General features: G+C 36.4%; 1 protein-coding gene across 1 annotated transcript; it reads right to left on the reverse strand.

Moving 5' to 3' along the window:
- Positions 1 to 16,110: 16,110 nt before the first annotated feature.
- Positions 16,111 to 19,700, reverse strand: LOC144434365 (cationic amino acid transporter 4-like). Its single transcript, XM_078122816.1, has 3 exons — positions 18,150 to 19,700; positions 17,181 to 17,289; positions 16,111 to 16,329 (listed from the first exon to the last, which is right to left on the reverse strand). The coding sequence occupies exons 1-3, from the start codon at positions 19,698 to 19,700 to the stop codon at positions 16,139 to 16,141; spliced, it is 1,851 nt and encodes a 616-aa protein (XP_077978942.1). The 3' UTR covers positions 16,111 to 16,138.
- Positions 19,701 to 24,993: the final 5,293 nt, after the last annotated feature.

Genomic DNA, 24,993 nt, shown 5'->3' on the forward strand with positions numbered 1-24,993 from the left:
CTTTGCACCGAGGGCATATAATCCAATATCAATGCTATAATATTTGTTTATTATAAGTCACCTTGGAATTCATTTTCATTCTATGTCGGGAACTTTAAAAATGAATAAAACTGAATTTTGTACTAGAACTGCGATTTGTCAAGATTTTACATTTAATGTTTAAAATGGCATCGGATTACTATATATTTGAACGCATTGTTGCGTGGTCAACTCATTTGCATAATATTCAAAACAAAGTCGCGTGTCAATCATTTTGGTCGCCATCATTGTGTTTGCAAAGTAGTAATACGACGCCATTTTAGTAGCGTGAGTGTGTTTTTGGACCATTTATAACGTGTATTCCTCATACATAAAATGTTGATTGGCCTACTATATCAACCTGGCTGTGCATCAACATATGCGAACATTTTAATCCTTCACCACATGCCGATGATATATTGTGATAACCACAAACAGACTTAAATTGATGTATAATCCAAATTAATTGATTTATTTAGCTTACCATATATCTTATATTTTATTAACTATAGGATGATTGATAGGGAACATATTGTGAGGATCATGTTACAAATATTGTATTACAACAGCCTCATGAATAATCAGGATATCAAATATAAATTCTCAGAGATGTTCTTTCATATCATTTGTGGACATGGTTTTCAGAGAGAATGCAGTAACTGTTATGCTTACAAACTTATTGTAAGTGTGTGTTACACTTTTCTAAACAGATGTGCTATCTGTACCTGACTTTGTCTGTTACACTATTTTTTATTGTATCACTTGGCGGGGAAACTGTAGAATGTATTGAATACCTTTCATGCCATTTCCCTTAATTGCATAGATTAATGTTTTCATTATATGAACATAATGATGATGATATAATAGTGAATTCCATTTCATAAATTATATATTTTATTAGCAGGACAAATATAAATGTAAACCAGTAAATATAATTCTCTTTCTGTCATAATTTGCAACATGTGTTAACCTTTTTTGTTGTCTATAACATATCCCTGTTTACATATTATATGCATTATAATTCGCCAGCTTTACTAAATGACAATTATCAGAAAGTGTGCTACAGAAAGTTGTACTTTGTGTTTACTTAAATTTCATGTATAATTACAATTTCTCCTTTCCTTCACTGTACTGTACTGTACTGTACTCTACTCTACTCTACTATACTGTATTGTACTGTACTGTACTGTACTGTACTGTACTGTACTGTACTGTACTGTACTGTACTGTGCTGTATTGTACTGTACTGTGATATACTATAATGTATATACTGTACTTTACTATACTACATGTATACTATACTGTACTATACAGTTATACTGTACTGCACTGTACTATACTGTACTGTACTGCACTGTACTGTGATATACTGTATATACTATACTATACTGTACTGTACTGTGCTATACTATACTGTATATTCTGTACTATGCTGTACTGTACTGTACTGTACTGTACTGTACTGTGCTATACTATACTGTATATTCTGTACTATGCTGTACTATACTATACTATACTGTACTATACTGTGCTTTACTATACTGTATATTCTGTAATATGTTGTACTGTACTGTACTGTACTATACTGTACTATACTATACTATACTGTACTGTACTGTGCTATACTATACTGTATATTCTGTATTATGCTGTACTGTACTGTACTGTACTGTGCTATACTATACTGTATATTCTGTATTATGCTGTACTGTAATGTACTGTACTGTAATGTACTATACTGTTACAGTACTGTACTTTGCGTCATATTTAGTTGATAACATTTAAAGTGTATATCATTTGCATGTAAGATGACGACATAATTTAGTATTATATCTCATCCAATACATGCCATAAAACTTAATTTCATCAATATCGATTTTTAATATTAGTGAACACCCACTGCTACACAAACCCCGATATAATGCACCATGTGTTCTTTGTAATGATTTATCATTGAACTCAGGGCGTGGTTAATATACAGATGATGAGGTGTGGAATTGAGATAACTTGTTACATATACATGTAAACTGAAATACAGCTGTCTGCGTCCAGTTGATAGTAATGCTGTCTCAATTTAAATACTCGCATTTGAAATTCGGGTTTGAAATCACGATTGCCATTGTGGCACTTGGAATTTGCCTCATGATTGCTTGGGATAGTAATCTCTCTATGTCGTTAAGTACCCACGGTCGATATAAGAGTAAGCTGAAACCAGAGAGGGAACCTGAAATGGCTCCAAATATACCTGGCGGAATAACATTAACTCCTATTTCAAATCGAAACGAAATAAGATCGCAGAAGATCAGTTGGAAGCCACCTGACAAGGTATTTCAATATTTTAGTCAATATTTCCATCCATCCATCCATGCATACATATGTGTAGGCAGGCAGACAGGCATATACAGACATCGTCTTAGAAACGAGGATCGTATGGTGAAACTTACAAATTATGATAACAGAATGTTAGTTACTCTTGTAATGTTTAGAAAAAAATGAAAAAAAACCTTGATATTTCAGTAATGTTAATAAATGGAAACTATTGATAAGCACTTATATTTACATAACAACATAACTAGATAAACCTGAATCCTTCTTGCAATTCTTTTGGGTTAATATTTTTAATACATACATACATACATACATACATACATACATACATACATACATACATACATACATACATACATACATACATACATACATACATACATACATACATACATACATACATACATACATACATACATACATACATACATACATACATACATACATACATACATACATACACATACACAGACACAGACAGAAGCATAACATAACAATTTTTCTTACGGAAGTTTACAGGGATTCAATTTTACTCACCATGCAGTTTGTTCCTTAAACGTGGAGAAAGCAATGGTAATGACAAAATTGATTGTAAAACATTTTCCTCTAGTGCCACATGATCAAAATGAACTGACCAATCACTGGCCTGTTGCTCGCAGTTACATGCTAATTTGAGAACACATCCTCAAACCGATTGGCTAATTTGTGACCGCACACAAGTGTGTCTGGTGTCCATTTTCTAAAATCATAATCTTCCAAACACATTCAGTAGCTTGAGGATTCAGCTTTGAACTATATTGGGCCTTGAGAAATTTTATTTTTAATAATACGTTTTCAAACATTTGGTCTGAAAGTGGTGTAAGCTGCTTAATGAACTCGAGTCGGGCTTTAGTACAGATATTGCACCAACCGAGTGCGTAGTGCATTATTTAATTATAATAACATTTTCACGAGACCAGTAGGCCGTGTTGTTACAACCGATAACGTAGTAACCAAGCGATCAACACGATTGATTTACTACGTTTCAGTTGTAAAAGGCCGGTGTCCGACTTCGAAAGCAATACGCTGTGCTGTGTATTCTTATCGTTCAATCTGTTTACAAATGTTATGAATTCAATCAATTTTGCCAGTAATTATTGATGGCGAACTATTGATAATCTGTAACATAACTCGACCAAGTAAAGATCAGTAAACCCAACACATCACATATACGCGTCGTCGCACATATTACCAACAGGCTGCCAGACCGGATGTGTTGTTGTACAACACAAAAAGAAAGTATCGTCATGGTAACCATTTCATTGTTTTTTCATGTTTGTAAAGTAAATAGATGTCCAAACTGGTAGATTTTTTCAGATAAAAATGCGCGCCATCGCAAAAGGTGGATGCCATTTTGTACAATGCAATGGTGAACGCCACTGAGCGTGGTCGGATACAGGGTAAGGGGTTACAAAAGCAATGGAATTTTTACTAGACCACGGAGAATTTCCTTGACAAGTGCTGTCAAATTTGTGTACATGTATTTGGAATGTGAATTAAAAGTTCCTTGCAACAGCTGGCCAACAACATGTTATGGTATAAGGTACACTGCAATGCCAACCTATACCCACTGTACATATGCAGGCCGGCGAAAAATGTCAGTTCCTTTCTCCAGGAAAGCATACCTCCATGATATCTCTAACGTCTACGGGCTGAGCAATTAACACTTACAGATAACAAAATGAACATAAGCTTGGGAACAAAATACACTCCATATTTATAGTATCGTCTTTATTGAAAAAAACCAAAACAACCCCACATAAATCTTATATATTTTTCCTGTTCACACTGCTGCCTCTGCTCAGAGAAATGTGGCAATTCGCCATTCCTGTTTTTACAAACTTTTATTTTAGAGTTCGCAACATATTCTAATCAAACAATAACGATGCAAACCTTATCATAATAAGAACAAATAGAACACCTAGATTAAACACTATTTTGGATAACATTACATTTTGGGCACGTAGTGTTATTCGTAGAGCGCCGCCAACAATGTCGGAATGTGGGGTCGGCGTAGACAAACACACGAAGCAGTTTTCTTAATTCTGTTCTGTTCTGTTCTGTTCTGTTCTGTTCTGTTCTGTTCTGTTCTATTCTGTTCTGTTCTGTCTCTAATCATTATACTATTGTTTGATAAATGTCTTCCATTTTTAAGAATTCGCCATAAACGTTAATACGCCAGCCTTACACGATACCATGGCAATACATCACATGTCCTAGTACCTCCATGGTGATACATACAAATTACAATACATGATAGATGATAGATACCATATGTAAATTAGTTGTAATCACAATGTAAACAATATCGTGTATCTATTCAAACATTCAGATTACATCCTAGCAGATTAGATGGTGATTCTGATAAATTTACTAAATGAATATAATGTATGCAGGCAGGCACCATTTCCTCATCAATCACACAGAACAGCATCATGTAGGCATTGCAAAGTTTTCAGCGAGAATACACACGCACATGTATATATGTATATATATATATATATATATATATATATATATATATATATATATATATATATATATATATATATATATATGTATATATATATATATATCTACTCGTGTGTATGTATGTATGTATGTATGTATGTATGTATGTATGTATGTATGTATGTATGTATGTATATATGTATGTATGTATGTATGTATGTATGTATGTATGCATGCATGCACATGCACACGCACACACACACACACACACACACACATACATATACATATATATTATGATAAAGAATGTATATCTGAAGAGTCCATATTACTTCTAAAAGGAAAGACACATTACCTATTTTTGTTATCTTTAACAGGATCCGCCATTCAACATAACTCATACTACCAATATGCCAAGTCAGCAATATCTGGTATCAATGCATTACGATCTCAATGGACCAAATGTACAATATTATGCCTTTAGGGCAGGGCTTGCATTTGCTTTATCCAGTGGAAGAACGATCGTTGAACCCCAGTTCTTTACACACTGGGAACAAGAAGGAGAACATAGAAGAAGTGTTCGTCATTTTAATGAAACTTTCGATTCCAACAAACTTGATAAAATCATAAAGATGGCGAGTTTGGAAGAATTCAGACGTGAATGCAATAATTCTATTGAAATAATGGTTCTCGACCCAAAAGGTAGTAGAGAACTAGATTCCTACAAATATAAGTCAGACGGCTACAAACTACACTACAATATTAACTTTCCAAAATTTCGTGATATGCCAAAAAACACGAGTGAACGTGTCGAGGGTCTTCAAAACTCCTCTTCAATAAGGTGTCTAGGAATATGGGAGCCTAGCTTTTGGAAGACAAAATTGCCGGATGTGGAAAATAAACTTACTCTAATTGACAAGTATTTGGTCTTAGCGCCTTACATTCAGAAGATTAGTAAGGAGATAGTGGAGAATCTATGCAATGGAAATCCATATCTTGCCCTACATTGGAGGAACCGAACAGGTGAAATGTAAGTTGGGAGAACATAAGGGTATGATGTTGAAGTGTGAAGTAGCGAATTCAAACGTTTATTATTTTGAACCACGGTATGCCTGGAATTGAAAGGCATGATATGAATGCTTACTACCAATTTTCTGTAAACAGAATTGACCCTAAGAAAGCATTTGTTGGACATTGAATCATGACCTAATTACACCAGGTTCTCATGTAGTGTCCTTATATTGATAGATGTAAACCTGACAGAAGATGTTTACACGTCGATTTGATCGCCAACATCAACAAGACTGCCGAGGTCGCTGCTAAAGACATACGTGTGTTTATGTCAGTACACAATTTATCATGTGTCTATGTGGCTCTTCCAGACTTTGCAAAGGCGAGTTAGATTACTTGGATTTACGTGGAGGTGTACAATCAAAGTTGCCTTGGCTGTTAATAACTTATATTTGTTAATTATAGAATTATGAGATTGAGTGATGCTAGCTAGAATACAGTGCTACTGGAAGCTAGGACACAGGGTTAAGAGATGGTAGAATACAGGAGTGAGTATTGTTAGAATACATGGTTAAGTGATATCAGAATACAAGAAGTGTTGTTAGAATACAGGGTTAAGTGATATTAGAATACAGGAAGTGTTGTTAGAATATAGGGTTAAGTGATATTAGAATACAGGAAGTGTTGTTAGAATACAGGGTTAAGTGATATTAGAATACAGGAGTGAGTATTGTTAGAATACATGGTTAAGTGATATCAGAATACAAGAAGTGTTGTTAGAATACAGGGTTAAGTGATATTAGAATACAGGAAGTGTTGTTAGAATATAGGGTTAAGTGATATTAGAATACAGGAAGTGTTGTTAGAATACAGGGTTAAGTGATATTAGAATACAGGAAGTGTTGTTAGAATACAGGGTTAAGTGATATTAGAATACAGGAAGTGTTATTAGAATACAGGGTTAAGTGATATTAGAATACAGGAAGTGTTGTTACAATACATAGTCAAATGGCGGTGTAAAGCTGGTAGTGCCATCAATAAAAAGTACGAAATGTATGCAAAAGAAATCCATGAAACAACGGAACTAAATCCTCACATTTTCGTTGTAGAGTTATGGTAACTTTCCTTATAATCTTAGCGGTGAATTACTTTACAAATAGAAAAAAACACACGTTTGTAACCTCTAATATTTTTCACAGAAAATGGTTGAAATACTTAAAGACGCCAATGTACGAAACGTCGTCAGCAAAATTGACATAACGCCTCCAAAATATCCAGATTTTGATAAAATTAAACACGATGCTTATATATGGTCTTTGGTGGAAGAGGATATTTGCATACGTAAGTTGTATCTCAATCATTGTAAGATGCCTTTAGGTTGAATTATACGTAGATTGCTTAATGTGCTCGTGTAGTCAATATTTCTTAGCGTTGATTTCTTTTTTGTTCATGTTATCTGCGTTGACGAAAATTACCGATTTGTAACAGTGCCATTGATTGCATTGATAGCTCCCTCTCGATCCATCAGATGTTCCATATCTTTCTTGTATTTTATTTCGTTTTTTTTGGTGTCTGTGTCTGTGTCTGTGTCTGTGTCTGTGTCTGTGTGTCTGTGTCTGTGTATATGTATGTGTATGTGTCTGTATCGTGAATCTGTATCTGTATTTGTATCTGTAGCGTGTATATGTAATGTATTTGTTATATTTTTTACAATTGCATGAAAACCCATTTTATGGATGCATTGCCATTAATAAATAAATAAATAAATAAATAAATAAATAAATAAATAAATAAATAAATAAATAAATAAATAAAATAAAGTACATTAGTATATTAGTACTCTCTCTTCCATTCAAGCCATTGTCGACCCAATCCCTGCTGGGCAGAAATGACACATGGCACATCATTCCTTATATTCTAGGTTCAGAAATATTCATAGCCATGCAATCCTCGAGCTGGTCTAGGCAAGTCAGATTTGCAAGAGATGTTGTAGATGCCCAAACTGTGTATTTGAAAGACATCGTCTCATGGAAAGCGGATGAAGTTTCTCTCAAGTAAGAATAGTGTCCATCCAAAGATACTCTCAACACCTGCACAGTGGGAATGTGAAATATATGAAATATCAATTTGTGAAATTTTATTTATAAAATCACTTAGCATCCATCCAAGTTGATTCGCACAGACACTGACCTGCCAGTAACAGTAAGATGTTGACTATTGTGTTTACACGGTCTGTGGCACATGGGGTCAGGCAGGGTAATTTACTTAATACTGTTAGGTATATATTTACAGAGTTTTTTGTGTTCATATTGGTCATGTTTGAAAACGAGGGTACGTGTCAGAAAAAGGTATGATGATACATGAATTATGTAGATCGGCACTGAACAATATTTAAGATATGGATACATGATGACGATTATTTTGAAAATATCGAAATGTGCATGCACAAATGTCTTTTTAATATTTAAAATATCTATGATAATAATTTCAGTGTACTGTTAAAAAAATACGACATTGTAGTTGCGCGGTGATGGCAATTTTTTTTACAGTCATTCATTAACGAAACATTTTCTCTGTCTAGACATGCACACACCTTGTATCAATCAATCAATCAAGTCAAAGATTTATTTGAAAAATAAAATAGAATTCAAAGCGTTGGTTTGGTATATCATTTTAGGATTTGTTCTCTCTCTCTCTCTCTTTCTCTCTCTCTCTCTCTCTCTCTCTCTCTCTCTCTCTCTCTCTCTCTCTCTCTCTCTCTCTCTCTCTCTCTCTCTCTCTCTTTGGGAACTGGAACCGGAACCGGAACTGAACGATGGCACTCTATAATATTTTACCCACAACTCTCTCTGACTTGTGCTGTCGGACATACTATCCTTGAAGTCAGCCAAAATTGTACCTGTGTACAGAGTTTTGTGAAATCATTTTTGACAATTTCGATGCTTAGAATTGCTACTCATAAGTTCCGGAATAGCTGTTTTTATCGTTCAGATATCAAAGAAGATAGATTTTTAAATAAATTTGTTAATATACTTTTTTTTTCAAAAAACATGCAGAATATTCGCAAGGAAAATAAATGAAATATATGCACCTGTTGTGAATCAAAGAATTTGGTTTTCTCTGAATAGGTATAAAAAATGAAAGTTACATATTAAAACTTTTTATACAGCCTGACAACCCAAGTTGGTCATACTTGAACATCCAATAGAATTCTATTCCAAGCACATCATGGTTTAAATTAGCTATTGATGGATTTTAAATTGTATAGAAATTACATATTGCATTCAAGATGTGGACAAATATGATAGACGATTATTAACTTTTTTTGCAGAAAATAAAGAAATACCTAAACGTGGTTTCTTGTAAACAGTGGGGATATTTTCGAGAGGAAATTCGTGTGTACGTAGGGATTTGAATGAACTAGCCTGGGCACTAAGTCTTGTTCAATTCTTCATAGGTGTTCAATTTCATTTAGTCAGAGGTCTGTAATAAGCACATATGACATATCGTCGTCATCTATTGACGTGAACTTTGACACACACAGATGCACACACAAGATAAACAAACTCTCAAAATAGCCAAATCTCACCATAACGATGGTTCGCCGTGTCTACTCAAGCTGCAAAATTCGCTTTGTTGCCATTCTCGTTTTTATTGCCGTTCTGCAGTCTTCCTTGTTTAGGTGGACTGTAAACAAAGTGTTTACACGAAACAAGTTTCACAATGCTGCCTTCTTATCACCCTGTGGTGACGACTGTCGACAAGACGTTTTGCTGGGGGCGACGAATAGCTCAAAACACCAGTATCACGGACTAGAGGTGTATGAAAATAACTCAGAAGCTGGCGTAGAAATAACAAAAGACGCAAGTAGGGTTGTCACACCAGGAAAAGAGAAGAACCACATAAAGATGGTAAGATTTTAATATTTCTATCATTTTTACATTAGTACATTATACAATACGTTTTATGAGATGACCATCAACTGTACTTTGAGAAGATAAAATACAATAGCCTGTCTTGAATCATGCTAGCTGCAATAATTGTAGCGTTTGATGTGATTTTTCGGGTTTTTTCTGCTGTTTTTGTGCCTTTTTTCGTTCCGATGTTTTAACTCGAATCAAACATCGGAACGAAAAAGGCACAAAAACAGCAGAAAAAATCCTCAAAATCACATCAAACGCTACAATTATTGCAGTTAGAATCATGCTAGCTTTGTAAACGGTCATTAAGCGCTCATCGACATTATAACCGGGATTACAAATTAAATTTGAAAAGAACCTATCTCTCTCTCCATATATAATATAATTCAACTGCTGTCACCCAAGAGATTAACAGTGTTCCATTGCGTGCATAAACGACAGCGGTTCGGACACGTCGAGTTTTGCATGGGTACACATCGCTGCCACGAATACGAGTGGTAAAATTACGAAATATAGTTTCCAAACCAGTCTCAAGTTTCCTTTGTCTCATACTGAATAATTTATGAAATAGTATTTTAGGCGGGGGGGGGGCAAAAGTCGGATCGGAGGAATTGTCGAAGAACCGTTAAAAATTTGAGTAACTCTTGCCTGCTCAAGAGTTTCTTGGACGCCCTATGTAGCACGAGTTTTCTAGGAAACCTTTCCCTCACCTCAATGAACGCCTATCTAGCACGAGATTTCTTAATTTCTGAGTCCTAATTTCTGAGTCTTAATTTTCCTCCATCGAAAATAACTCACACATTTATCAATGTCCTATCAACGACTCTTTGTATTGTAGTCAGATTGTGAGAGCCAATTGGACTTTTGTGAAACTGTCAGATTCAGCACAAGTTTGAAGCTGATAACAGCATGATCCCGAATGCCAAGTCGCTGGCTGCCCATTCCTGCCAACAGCATAAACTCTGTACTGTTCAAGGCCTAGATGGTGACAAGATGCCGTAACTGCTGACTTCAAGATGAATACCGTTACACATTTTTTAAAAGTCAACAAAGGTTTATTGGTGTACGAAAAAACATTTCTTTATATTACAAATGTCAAAATATCGGTCTTTAAATATTTTTAAACTGACTTCTGTCAAATTGAATATATATTTCGTTTTATCCTAGGTCAAACATGTCGTCAATGCTATGGACGGATCTAGTATTGCTGTGGACGAATCTAGTGTTGCTATGGACGGATCTAGAATTGCTATGGACGGGTCTAGTGTTGCCATGGACGGGTCTAGTGTTGCCATGGCCGATTTTTCACATGAGTCCAATCATCGTTACCTTCTCCCTGTTCATTTTGATTTGAACGGACCAAACGTACAATATGCATCATTCAATGCTGGAGTTGCGTATGCTTTACTCACCAACAGAACTATTGTTGAACCACTCTTTTTCACTCACTGGACACAGGGGCAGATATACAGAAAACCTAGGAGTTTCAGCGAGACGTATGACGTAGAAAAATTATCAAAAATTGTCAACGTTATTTCATTAAAAGATTTTAACCGGAAATGTAATCATTCCATTGAACAGCTTCTCGTTGATCCATGCATTGACAGCTCATTCAATAGCTATTGGCTACGGGAAAAGTACTACCGCGCGTTTTACAAAATTAATCTTCCGAATGTAACCACTCTGGCTAGCACAACAGATGAACGACAAGACGTTATTGAAAGGTCATCATCGGCTCAGTGCCTTGGAATATATGAACCAAGTTACTGGAAACAACCTTGCTTTCCTGAAAAGGGTAAATTACTTGACGTGGTGCATCAATATACAGACAGGGCTCCATCAGTAAAGAAGATGGGAGAAGAAGTGGCCAAACAACTTTGTGATGGAAAACCCTACCTAGCCATGCACTGGAGAAACAAATCTGGCGAAGTGTATGTTTTATTTCAACTTGATAATAAGCATTGTAAATTCATTGACACAAAAGCATCCTTAGCAATATGACGATTTAAACATATGAAAGGGCACAGCGATATGTTATTTACATCACTGTAAAAACTTGTAAGTTTATGTGTTGGTTTTTGTGATTTGATGTCGCTCATTAACCTTTTGAGAAACATTTTTAGCATAAAGGGATATTCAACATACGTAGGGGTGGCCAGGAGTCAGATTTCACCTATTGGTTCTCGGGGAGGGCCACATTCAAGACACATAACTCTAGTTCATAAACCCTCTTTATTTTCAAGGCACGTTATCTGATTTAAGTATAGGAAACTTGACAGTACATATTGTATTTTAATCGTGATTTGCATTTTTGTTAAAAATTAACTTCCAAATCGTTGTACATTACATTTGTCTACACCTGCAGATGTCAACCTGGAGTACCTACCTACGGTTGCAAAGACCTAGATATACCTGCGAAGGTTAACAGAATAGCCAAAGTTGCTGCCAAAGACATTAGAAATTTTATGAATGAAAACAATCTCCATTGTATTTATGTGGCCTTTCCAGCATTTTCTAGGGTAAGATATCGCTTTGAGTTTACTGCCTTTGTCTGGTTGTCTACTTTGTCTTGGTCACATAGAATATCAAACATGTGTAGTGTCACGTTCTATTTCAAGTTCAAAGTTTCATATTGTAATTCATCAAATGTCAAATGTAATTTTCACTACACACGAGATTGGTTATTACGCTCGTTACATTATACGTTATTAATCTATGGTGCGTTCTTTCTTTCTTTCATCTACATTAGAATATTTTAACTATATTGCGGGATATGAAAGTACCAAACGTTACGACTCAAGAGGAGATCACAACACCACGTTTCCCAGATATTCATGCAATAACAGATGATAATTATATGTTAGCATTGGTTGAACAGGAAATATGTTTACGTAAGTATATATTTCCAGTGGTTTTTTCTTCGATTATATATATATATATATATATATATATATATATATATATATATATATATATATATATATATATATATATATACATATATATATAGTTTTGGTAGTACTGGAACTCTTTCTTGGGTGTAACTCGGAGTTTCACGCATATTGCGATCATCAGACACTCTATTACGCTCTGCCACTGCGGTATAGAGCACTGTCTTATAGCAGATTGATACTCACCGAGTTATATATATATATATATATATATATATATATATATATATATATATATATATATATATATATATTAGTATATATATGTGTGTGTGCGTGCGTACGTGCGTGCGTATGTATGTATGTATGTATGTATGTATGTATGTATGTATGTATGTATGTATGTATGTATGTATTAAAAATATTAACCCAAAAGAATTGCAAGAAGGATTCAGGTTTATCTAGTTATGTTGTTATGTATATATAAGTGCTTATCAATAGTTTCCACTTATTAACATTACTGAAATATTAAGGTTTGTTTTCAATTTTTTCTAAACATTACAAGAGTAACTAACATTCTGTTATCATAATTTGTAAGTTTCACCATACGATCCCCGTTTCTAAGACGAAGCCATATAAATTACGAAGATGTTAGATTTTTAAACGAATGGGTCCTGAAAGTAAGCACGCTTCTTATTTGTTTGTTCAAAATGCAGGTGCCAGCATCTTTATAGCAACGCACTATTCGAGTTGGTCAACACAAGTGAGACTGGCACGAAGTGTAACCGGGACACCTACGATCTTTTTGAAAGATATACTATCATGCTCTGCTGCTGACATCGCTCTCTAGTTGTGACCAAATGTGTTGTTCTTTGGAGGAGCTTTCAAGATCATCTGAAGCTAGCTCAACTCTGGGTTGTTGACTCAATTGGCAGTCATTTTGATTATTCATCCATGCACATACCCCCATCCGTAACACAGAGACACGCCCTCTCTCTCTCTCTCTCTCTCTCTCTCTCTCTCTCTCTCTCTCTCTCTCTCTCTCTCTCTCTCTCTCTCTCTCTCTCTCTCTCTCTCTCTCTCTCTCTCTCTCTCTCTCTCTCTCTCATCCTCTGCAATAGATAATATTATCACATGGGGATAATATTATGGCATACGTAGTGGTAGACAAGATTCTAATTCAAACATTTGAATGTATAAGACATATATTAAAGCTTTATGTCGATATTTATCAATTGTTGACACAGGGAAAATATACCCTACGCGTTGTTCGGGACAACAGGTGGCTATGTCATCCTTTCTCAAGAACTCGACATATAGTCAAATTTCAAAGTCGCTGTTGCTCTTTTAGAGTTTCTGTACATTGCTTGTGCAGATACAATCATATAAAACGCATAACCTAAGTGTTGTTGTCACTTCTCGTCTTCGAGTCGTAGTACATTTCGTTATACACACACACACACACACACACACACACACACACACACACACACACACACACACACATTGACTTTCTGTATATCTACTCTTTTCCCCACACAACCTATCGTTCAGGACACAGCCTCTATAATCCGAGACAACGTGGTTACACATTGAAACAATAATCAATTGAAATCATGCTCCACATGTTCCAATTCTCTGTTTACAAATCGAGTTATTTATTTTACTCTCTGTTTACTTTTCTCTTTACACTAATGTTGAATAAAATACACAATGAAACGATGCAATCCTCGATGCCTATATGTATGTATGTATGTATGTATGTATGTATGTATGTATGTATGTATGTATGTATATGTGTGTGTGTGTGTGTGTGTGTTTGTGTTTGTGTGGGGTGTTTGATTTTGTGGGGCGGGGTGTCAAATCTTATCACATCTCACACGTCTTTGCAATATGTAGCTCTCTATCATGATATATGATACCTATACAAATCATGCTTCATATATTCCATTTTCTGTTTACAATCGAGTTATTTATTTTATTTTATTTACGCTAATATTGAATAAAATACATAAAGAAAAGAATCGGATGCAATCATTGATGTGTGCGTGCGTGTGCGTGCGAGCGCGCGTGTGTGTGTGTATGTGCGTGTGTGTGTGTTTGTTTGTTTAACCTGCGTCGTCACAAACGAGAAAAGGACGCCACCACCAAGGAAACCATTCTCTAAATTAAATGTACAGTATATACTATATACCAACGATGCATCTGATGTAAATGACAACATGCGCACAGGTGAAGTGTGATCATTATGACAGCTTGCCGGCCTCTCTTGTTACTACCAGGTCAATACTCATATGCTGGCCGTTTGAACCCTTTGCTGCTGGTGGTGGTGTTTCAGGGAACGATTCGTTTACTCAAAGTTGTTGGTTTATTTCTGTGTTGTGTGATAATTACATTGTTTACTTATTTCACATCCACCATGAAATTGACGTATAAGCTTATGGTGGACAACGTTGCACCAAGAAACATAAGACAAAGGCCATTTTCATTTTGATATTTGGTAACCCAATTGATATTGGAGGGAGCCGGCGACTTGGGTCAAAGCCTATTTACATTCAGTGTCATTTTTTTCGAAAACTTCTGTGGGTCAATTTTTCGCAGAAGAGGCACTGTAAATACGAGGTTATTGCCCGATATCACCTCTTCTTTCATCTTTGTCTCGAAAGCCGAGTTTTTTGTAAAGAGCACGATGGGGGGCGAGGGACCAGTTACTGGAGAAATAAGAAAAAATTCACACACACACGTACGTACATACGTACGTACGTGCGTGCGTGCGTGCGTGCATGCATGCATGCGTGCGTGCGTGCGTGCGTACGTACATGCATGCATGCATGCATGCATGCATGCATACATACATACATACATACATACATACATACATACATACATACATACATACATACATGCGTACGTACGTACGTACGTACGTACGTACATACATACATACATACATACATACATACATACATACATACATACATACAAACATACATACATGCGTACGTACGTACGTACATACATACATACATACATACATACATGCATGCATGCATACATACATACATACATACATACATACATACATACATACATACATACATACATACATACATACATACATACATACATACATACATACATACATACATACATTATTAAAGAATGTTATTAAAAAAATAGTCCAAGATATTAAATTAAAACTATATATATAATCGACAAATATTTCCCTTCATCACTATTTGAGGTAGTGTTAGTGTTTGAATGGTTACAATTTGTCATGTACAGTTAATCGTACAGTGTCTTCAAACGTACAGTGCATCTGTGTAACTTAAAACAACTAATCTATAATCTTGAAATTTGTAATCACTGAGGTACAAGAGTTCATGTAATTTATAACAATAAACTTGGGTCCGTGACTAACCGCGGTCAACCCATTTTCTATTTTCGTTTATTAAAATTGAAAATAAACCTTCGATAATATCATTTTGTGTGGTTCATGATGTCAGTACCATAGGTAAGTTCGTTTGTTTGTTGTGGGTGTACTCCAGTGCTTCTTTCCTGGATGAGTGGCATGTCGTCTTCAGGACTAAGTTCAATTTCATCACTGGTTGTCTGTTGCTTCTGACCTTCTCTGCTGTGATGTAGACCATAGCTAAGGTATAAGGTCATGCCTGAAATTAAAACGTGACACGTTATGTAGAAAAGGGTACTTTGACTGAGTTGGGTTTGGTTAAACACGTTAACAGCATGTCCTGCCAATGATCTGTTTGAGGCAATGATCTAGACAATCATGGCTTTTCTTAGACTATGGTAACTATAAGAACAATATGTGTTTCCTTATTTTCAAACTATGCTAAGCATGATGGCATGCGTTTGTGTACCTGTGTTGATATTCGTGTATGCCTGTCACTTTGGCCATGCGATCGCCATACAGGAACCAGTGCTAAATGAATACAAAAATGCTTTGAATCTTATGTAGAGGACACCGGCACTTTTAAGTTTAGTAGCATGGAGGTGACATTTTGTTATGAAATCATCATTATCTATCCATCTATCTATCTATCTATCTATCTATCTATCTATCTATCTATCTATCTATCTATCTATCTATCTATCTATCTATCTATATATCCGTCTGTCTGTCTGTCTGTCTGTCTATCTATCTATCTATCTATACATACATATTACATACATACATACATACATACATACATACATACATACATACATACATACATACATACATACATGCATACATGCATACATGCATACATGCATACATGCATACATACATACATACATACATACATACATACATACATACATACATACATACATACATACATACATACATATGTATAATATATTTGGCCGAGGTTCTCCATTGATCAACTGATATGTATGTATCAACTTATGCTTTTAATTATTGGAAACATAGAATGTACGCATAATCGCTGTAATAAAAACCAAAGTAACATAAACATTATTTCATAAACATAACTTTAATTCATATAAGGCTTACCTATTGTTATCCATATTCCCAATCTTATCCATGTGACGTAATTCAAACTAACCATCAGAATGAAATTAATGAATATACTGAGAGCTGGAATGAACGGAACCAAGGGAACCTGAAATCATGGAAATAATCAGATTGAGGATCATGAACTGACTTTATTTATCCCACTATATAAAATGGAAATTCATATCACAGTTGGTAACAAAAAAAGTGCAATGTGAAAACAATTGAAAAGTATGTGATAATATCTAGGAGTGAGCCTCATAAATCTGCCCAATGACGCAAATATACTGTTTGAAACCACAGACAAGGAAAAGACAATGGTAACTTTTTCCCTATTTGTGAATTCACTCAATAACACTGATCATACATTCATAAATTTGACCTTTCCAAATAAGTAAGTTTAAATAACTCATCTAAATCTCGCTCGATTTTCAAAATGTTTTCGCTAAAATGTCTGCTTCAGGTTAAAGATGGCGCTCGTGGGTCTTTGATCTTTACCAATGAAATAGTGTTGCTTAACCCCCCCCCCCCCGCTCAAATTTTTTTTTTTTTTTTAAAACACACCAAAAAACAAATCAAACGACGGTGCCCGTAGAGCGATGTCACGTGTTACTCAACTTTACCCGGCAACTTTCGGCGTATGTTTCAAACAAGAGGCCTAGCTCGTAATTCCACAATACCCGTTGCTGATCTGTATTTCCTTGTCTGTGTTGAAATTCGGAGTAGACGGTTGTCTTTGATGTCTACATGCAGCCCTGACTAATCTCAAACTGTGACATTCAAACTTTGATAAACCCTCTTTATGCAAAACATTGTCAGTCTTTTCAGAAAAACATTTTCTATCATTAACCCTTCATTTCGAGTCATTTTAAATCTCACATTTTTCTCTTTCCCTTAATTTCTCAATACTTTATTATCCATTGTTGATAGCAAATAATTTCGAGACACAGGCATTGAAAATCTACTTACCTTAAAATTCAAAGGTGTCGTATTTTGTTGATGTATGCAGATAATGAACAACGATATAATGGCCAAAATAGATAATAAGGCGAGTAACATCAAAGCCCAAACTTCCAAATGGGCGATGGCGTTTTCTGCATGGACGATCACAAGTGCCAGTAGAAACAAAAATATTACCATAATCGGCGTGGCAATGGCTGGTACGAAGCCTGGCTTCCTAGCTGCTAAGAATGTTAAAAATGTGAATGTTTTTTTCAGTTTTCCAAAATCTTTAGCGTCAACGTTCTCATGAGTGTCGTCTGCATATGTTCCTGTCATACCTTTAGATTCCGGATTATATCGTAGAACTATTACACACGCAGATACAATGGTGTATGCGAGCAGGGTGCCGATGGACAAAAACTCAACAAGCGCAGCAAGATCGAATATTACGGCCAAAATGGAGGCAATAATTCCAAAAAATATTGTTGCGACAATGGGGACTTTTGTCTTCGGATGGAGTTTAGCAAAAACTGTGAAAAGTAAACCGTCACTAGCCATTGCGTATACGCAGCGTGGCAGAGCAAAGGTGAAAGTGGTCAGGGCTGACGTTATGCCGAAAAGTGCCCCTACTCCAGCTATATACTCTGCCCATGGTAAATTCAGTCCCTTAAATGCGTCAGGTATCGCGGCATCTGGATGGATGTCATAATAAGGCACCATTAACGTAAGGGCGGCAGAAACGCTGACATAAGATAGAGTAGCCACAACCAAAGCTATGGCTAAAGCTCGGGGAATATCTCTAGTTGGATTCTTGGCCTCCTCGCCAGAAGTTGTAATGGCATCGAAGCCTACATATGCGTAAAAACACGGAGCTGCACCAGCTAGGATTCCGGAGATTCCAAAGGGAGCAAACCCAGCATTCGGAATTGACCAATTGCTAGGATCTGCGTATATCATTCCTACCACAAATACGAAGAGTATTATGAACAAGTTAACAACCGTACACGTAGAATAGAATTTTGCCGACACGTTTGCTCCCAATGCGACAAAAGTAGTTACTATAAGCACTATCAGCAGAGCAAATAGGTCAGGATAGGCAGCTAAAAAGGGGACATCAATCGGTCCACCGGTAATATGATCGTAGATAAAATCTCTGATTTTATGGTTTGTCAGCGTATCAAAGTAACCACTCCACGTACGTGCTATCGAAGCACTTCCAACCAGGTATTCAAGTATAACTTCCCACCCAATAATAAAAGCTATCATCTCACCCATAGTAACATAGGTATAGACATAACTTGACCCTGCTTTGGGCACCCTGGCTCCAAACTCAGCATATGCGAACGCAGCTAGCACAGATGCAAAACCGGCGATAAGGTACGACAAGATGACTGCTGGACCCGCAGTCTCCCTTGCAATCGTTCCAGTTAGGATATATAAGCCAGCACCAAGCATTGACCCCATTCCTAGAAAGGATAAATGTACTGTATTCAGACATCGGTCTAGTTCAGTATCCAGCAGGTTAGAATCGAGCGTCTTCACTCTGGATAGTTTGGCGAGAAATCGTTGTTTTGTCATATTTTCAAAATTACAAGGTCTTCTTTACAGTGACTCCACTCCACTCCTCCTCACATTCCAACCACGACACTAAGCTGCTTAGAAAGAGAAAATAATATCAAATCTAAGCCGGAAAATTTATGGCAGCAAAGCTCACTTTTGGAAAATGTCCGCGCATGTGTACATGATACGGGTCGACGACGCCTCGTGTATTGTGTATTGTGAACATACAATGTACAAGGTTTTTCCCCCTAACAATATACCATATGTAGGTTATCGACACAAAGAGATTGTTGATTTGTCATTTGCAATGATATGTCGCGAATGTCACCCGCAGAATAATGCAAGGTCAAATGTCAAAATGATGTGTCATAATATCACGGGTTGCTGTTATTAATAGATTTATAAATGAAACATAAAAGAAAGTGTGTTTAATATTTCATTTTGAACAACCTACATATAGTTTACATGTAGATTTTAAAAACGGCTCTGCAACTGTCGTTCATATTGCGTTTGTCTGTTTTCTCGTTTGCTTGTTCTTTCCTTGTCAATAACTAGACAGACGTAACAGGATATGAACGACAGTATGTGTTATTTGTTACTACAATATATAATGTATATTTAAATTCGCGTTACTCTTTGGGACGAATATTAATGGCTGGAAATGTAATGGTTCATAGTCTAAAATTTAAACGGATGTGATAAATAAAATTTAATAGTTGCTGATTCATGCTACAAAATATGTAAATGAAACATTATTTTTAGCGGTATTGTTTAATTCCAAGCTGACTGTACCCAACGAATGAGGGATTTGAAGTAATCTAGGAATATATGAATATTTGATGTCTTTTCAAACAACAGCAGTCCGTGATGTCGGCATGGTAGAAAGTCAATAATGGCGCATATTGCAATATTCAATAAAACATTTTTATATGAATTAACAATATCACCTTTTTCATGTATGGATTTCACGTTTTATCAGTTAATTCATATGTATTTCATTTATACACTCTCTGTTTCAGGTTTATTCGTTTCAACTGCATATTTTCTAGAAAAGAATCTCTCATTTTAATGACAGGCACGCATTTTTTTAAATTTTAAACTACACCTTAATTCTGTCAAACTTTGAAAACATGCGAGTGGTCCAGATGGACTACTACAAGTTGAATCTGGTGGTAAACATTCTAAATACCGTGATCATTAGACTCTAGATCACTGCTAAAACCCTGAATATGAAAGTACACAAACTTGTGAATATAAATGTCACCATAACAGTTACAACGAAGACTTACTTACTTGAGTCGTACACATCTACAGGGAAACAGATTTAGAAGTTACCGTGGGCTTGGTCCACGTCAAAAGCAACAAGTTTGGCGACGAGTGTCAATGATGGGATTACCTTGTCAAATGCATATCTCAAAGAATCATGCTTTCCTTTCATTGCATATTTTGTATACGGTAATTGTTACGTGAAGGGAATAACAGAACACTGTGCTATGTTGTGTGTGCGCGACAAAATAATATAGTTTTATCAGTTCATACATGTCGAAACCTGAATGACAAGTTATACCTCAGCTGTACATGTCGTTACAGCGGAAATCGTACATTGCGTATTGCGTTGTCATTATTTTCAGGGTCACCCGCTTTTGTTGCTGTCACATTTGTCAACCTTTATTTCTATACTGTTCGCAAAACAACACGTTATGTCAGCAAAGAAAGGTCAAAATTCATTCGCCGTTACCTCTAGGCAAACTAAATCAGACTTCAGAAAATAGAGTATAGCTGTTAGTGTATCCATACGTCCCATACTATGGCAAGCCGTTCAGGCCAAAAGTATTATTCTTAGGTTGGGTCAAATTTTACGGCAGGGGCCCTGGGGATCAATTATTTTGGCAGTTTTTTCGCACCCCCCCCCTTCGTGCTCTCAAAAAATGTCATGCCCCCCCCCCCCCCCGAAATGAACCCAAGAATTTTCGTAGTCCCCCCTTCCCGGCTACACATATTTTACTGTGTAATTATACAGTAAAACCCCCCCCAAAAAAATATTTGTTCTTCTCCCTGTTTCTTACATGAATTCTTTAATATTACTTATAAGTTCAAGCATAACTATAAATATACATATACATGTATTACCTACCTACCACACTAGTTACAGAACATGTCGTGTAAATGCTTGGCTGTTTCACAATCAGTGCTTCACTTATATTGTACTTTGGAGCAAAAGTGAACTTGAAGGTTTCGTAATGGTAATCTTCATAGATAGTTTATAAAAGATTAAATGTTCCCTACTCGTCACTATGAACTTATCAGAAGGGATTAATACACTTTCTATTTTGGACACTACATGTTGTTGACACTACAAATCACTACATCTCATCAGATTCCAGTTTCTATTATACACTAGGAATTACCACCTAAAGTTCTCTGACTTTACTATACATGCAATATTAATGCCACTATACCAATGTTACGGGGCCATTTTTATGTGACATGGGAAACTCATTTAAAACTTTAGCTATTCGAAGCTTGGAAATATTACCTCAAAGGCTATGAATAACCTAAACATTGCCTTAATAGAAGCAAAAAAACTGCAGATCTGCTAGGGGGAAACCCCCAAGGACTCCCTCGAGGCCTCACCCCCAGAGGTCACTCATGCATTCAACCAACAATCATATGCACCAACAACCTTTTTACTGTCATAATGGTATTAAACTTTTCTTAAATATTTTCACCCAATTCTAATTTGAGATGATAGTCTTTTAAAGATGTGAAATGTTTGCCAAGGTCGTCTAAAATTGCCTTAAACTCAAATCTCCCCTACCAATAATACTACCAGTAAATGTGCTGACCTTTACTACATGTATATGATGATGCCATTTAACTGTTTCAGAACATATTTCAACCCTATGTAAGTTATAAAGAATAGTTTCTGATACTTGATGGTGCTGTCTTGTAAAGCATGGATTGAGTTATTGCTTGAAAGGGTCTGAATAGCCTAAAAATTGCAATCGTTCAGGGCTTCTAGAGGGAGACCCCCTTGGACCCCCACATGAGGTGGACATATCCCAGTCTCAAGCTCTCCCCCCCCCCTTACTGTCAAGATGCTATCAAAGTATATTTCAAAAGTATTTCAACCCTGTGTAGTTGTTTTTTACATGTTGGTGCTGTCTTGTAAAGCTTGGAAATTATTGTCTGAAAGGGTCTGAATAGTCTCAAAATTGACTTTTCAGAGTAAAAAACCTCCAGGACTTCTAGGGGGAGACCCCCTAGGACCCCCCCCCCACTACATGAGGTGTACACATCCCAGTATCAAGCTCTTCCCCTACCTCTTACTGCCAAGATGCTATCAAACTTAATATGTCAAAATATTTTTTCTTTTACATGTTGGTGCTGTCTTGTAAAGCTTGGAAATTATTGTCTGAAAGGGCCTGAATAGTCTCAAAATTCAAGTTGACTTTTCAGAGTAAAAAACCTCAACGGCTTCTAGGACCCCCCATTAGATATATACATATTCCCTACTCAAGCTTTTCCATACCTTTCTCTGTCAAGATGCTATTAAACTCCTTTTGGAATATACTTACCCTGTGTAGTCAATAATTATGATTATATGATAGTGCTAACCCGGGATCTTATAAAGTAGATGCAAGACAGTCAAGCAGTCCAAACTGCCGAGTCACGATCAAAAAATACCTGTCATGTGAATATTATATGTTTTATAATTATATATATATATATATATATATATATATATATATATATATATATATATATATATATATATATATATGTGTGTGTGTGTGTGTGTGTGTGTGTGTGTGTGTGTGTGTGTGTGTGTGTGTGTGTGTGTGTGTGTGTATGTGTGTGTGTGTGTGTATGGGGGTCATCATGTTTTAGAATTAAGTGATAGGGGGGTCAGCCTGTTTTTGGTTTTTCAGATGGGGGGGGGGGGGGGGCAGTGACTTTTTGTCGGCCCAATTTAAGAATCCACTGCCCCCCCCCCCCGGCTGAAGAAACTGACCGGCCCCTTATATATTGGCAGACACGCACATTCGCCGGCGAGAGAGAGACAGAGGCAGAGACTAGAGAGAGGTATAAAGTCAGTCAGGCAGACAGACAGACAGACAGACAGACAGACAGACAGACAGACAGACAGACAGTCAGAAAGACAGACAGACAGACAGCCAGACAGACAGACAGACAGACAGACAGACAGACAGACAGACAGACAGACAGACAGACAGACAGAGGAAGGCATACACAAATACATTCGCATGGCTGTCACCCAACTCATCACTAAATCTAGGTTTTAGAATTAAAAAAAATAACTCGATAAACGACTGCTCCTGAGGTTTACAATGTAATTTGGTTATTGAATTATGAGCAAAATCTTTTGGCCCCCTTTCAGACCATCAGAATTTTCATGGCCCCCTAATTTTTGTCGCTTTCTAGTCAATTGGACCCCACGTCAATTGGACCCTAGTCAATTGGACCCCTAACCAAATGAACCCTCGCCGTAACCAATGTAAGTTGTTCAGGGATATTCAAAACATTATCATTAAGAAATAGATAGCACAAATACGAGTGTAGTCTGTTTGGGTGTGGGAAAGGTATCCACCGTAACATTAACAAGAGTAAAGTGTAGAACGGGAGCAGTCTTGCGCTGGAGTCTTGCGAACCATGCATCCATGTGGGTTAACGAACTACAGATTCACGGTGTGCATTAAATGAGACCAAACTTTTATCGTGTGCAAGCAGGATTATATTTTACCCACAGTTTAACCCAAACTTTTATCCAATTCACAAGTTGCAATTGATAAATTTCCTTGCCTCAGGCATAGTCCCTACTCGGCGAGGGTTCATTTGGTTAGGGGTCCAATTGACTAGGGTCCAATTGACGAGGGGTCCAATTGACCTGTTTCCATTTTTGTCACCCACCCCCCTTTTCTCCCCAAGCCCCCCTACCAAAGTCTGACCCCAACCTTCAATGATTTTAGATGTAGTATTTTATAAGCCTGTAAAACAACAATAATCTCAAATCAATGAAAACTTGTTTGAATAAAATGACGTTAACGGAATAAAAGCGTGGACTCCATCTAAAAACTACACATGAATGGTTAAAATTATTTTGTAACTCCGAAAATACAAAATACCTCATATCAGCTAACATAAGAATAATACTATGCCATGACCTCATAACCTCGTCACATATATCGCGCCCTCTTTCAGCGCACATAAAGATCTTTTGTCTATCAGTTTCACCCGCCATTTTGAACTGTTCAGAGCAAATCTTTGGTTACAGACAAGTGTATCGGTG

Source organism: Glandiceps talaboti, chromosome 4 (genome assembly GCF_964340395.1).
Source record: "Glandiceps talaboti chromosome 4, keGlaTala1.1, whole genome shotgun sequence".
Lineage (NCBI taxonomy): Eukaryota > Metazoa > Hemichordata > Enteropneusta > Spengelidae > Glandiceps > Glandiceps talaboti.

Bases quoted from the DNA above. Each gene is read 5' to 3' on its own strand.
- LOC144434365 (XM_078122816.1), bottom strand. From the start codon at position 19,700: ATGACAAAACAACGATTTCTCGCCAAACTATCCAGAGTGAAGACGCTC. The intron at 17,290-18,149 runs GTAAGTAGATTT...CCATGATTTCAG, and splicing joins CGACACCTTTGAATTTTAAG to GTTCCCTTGGTTCCGTTCAT. The intron at 16,330-17,180 runs GTAAGCCTTATA...TTTTAATTTCAG, and splicing joins GGGAATATGGATAACAATAG to GCATGACCTTATACCTTAGC.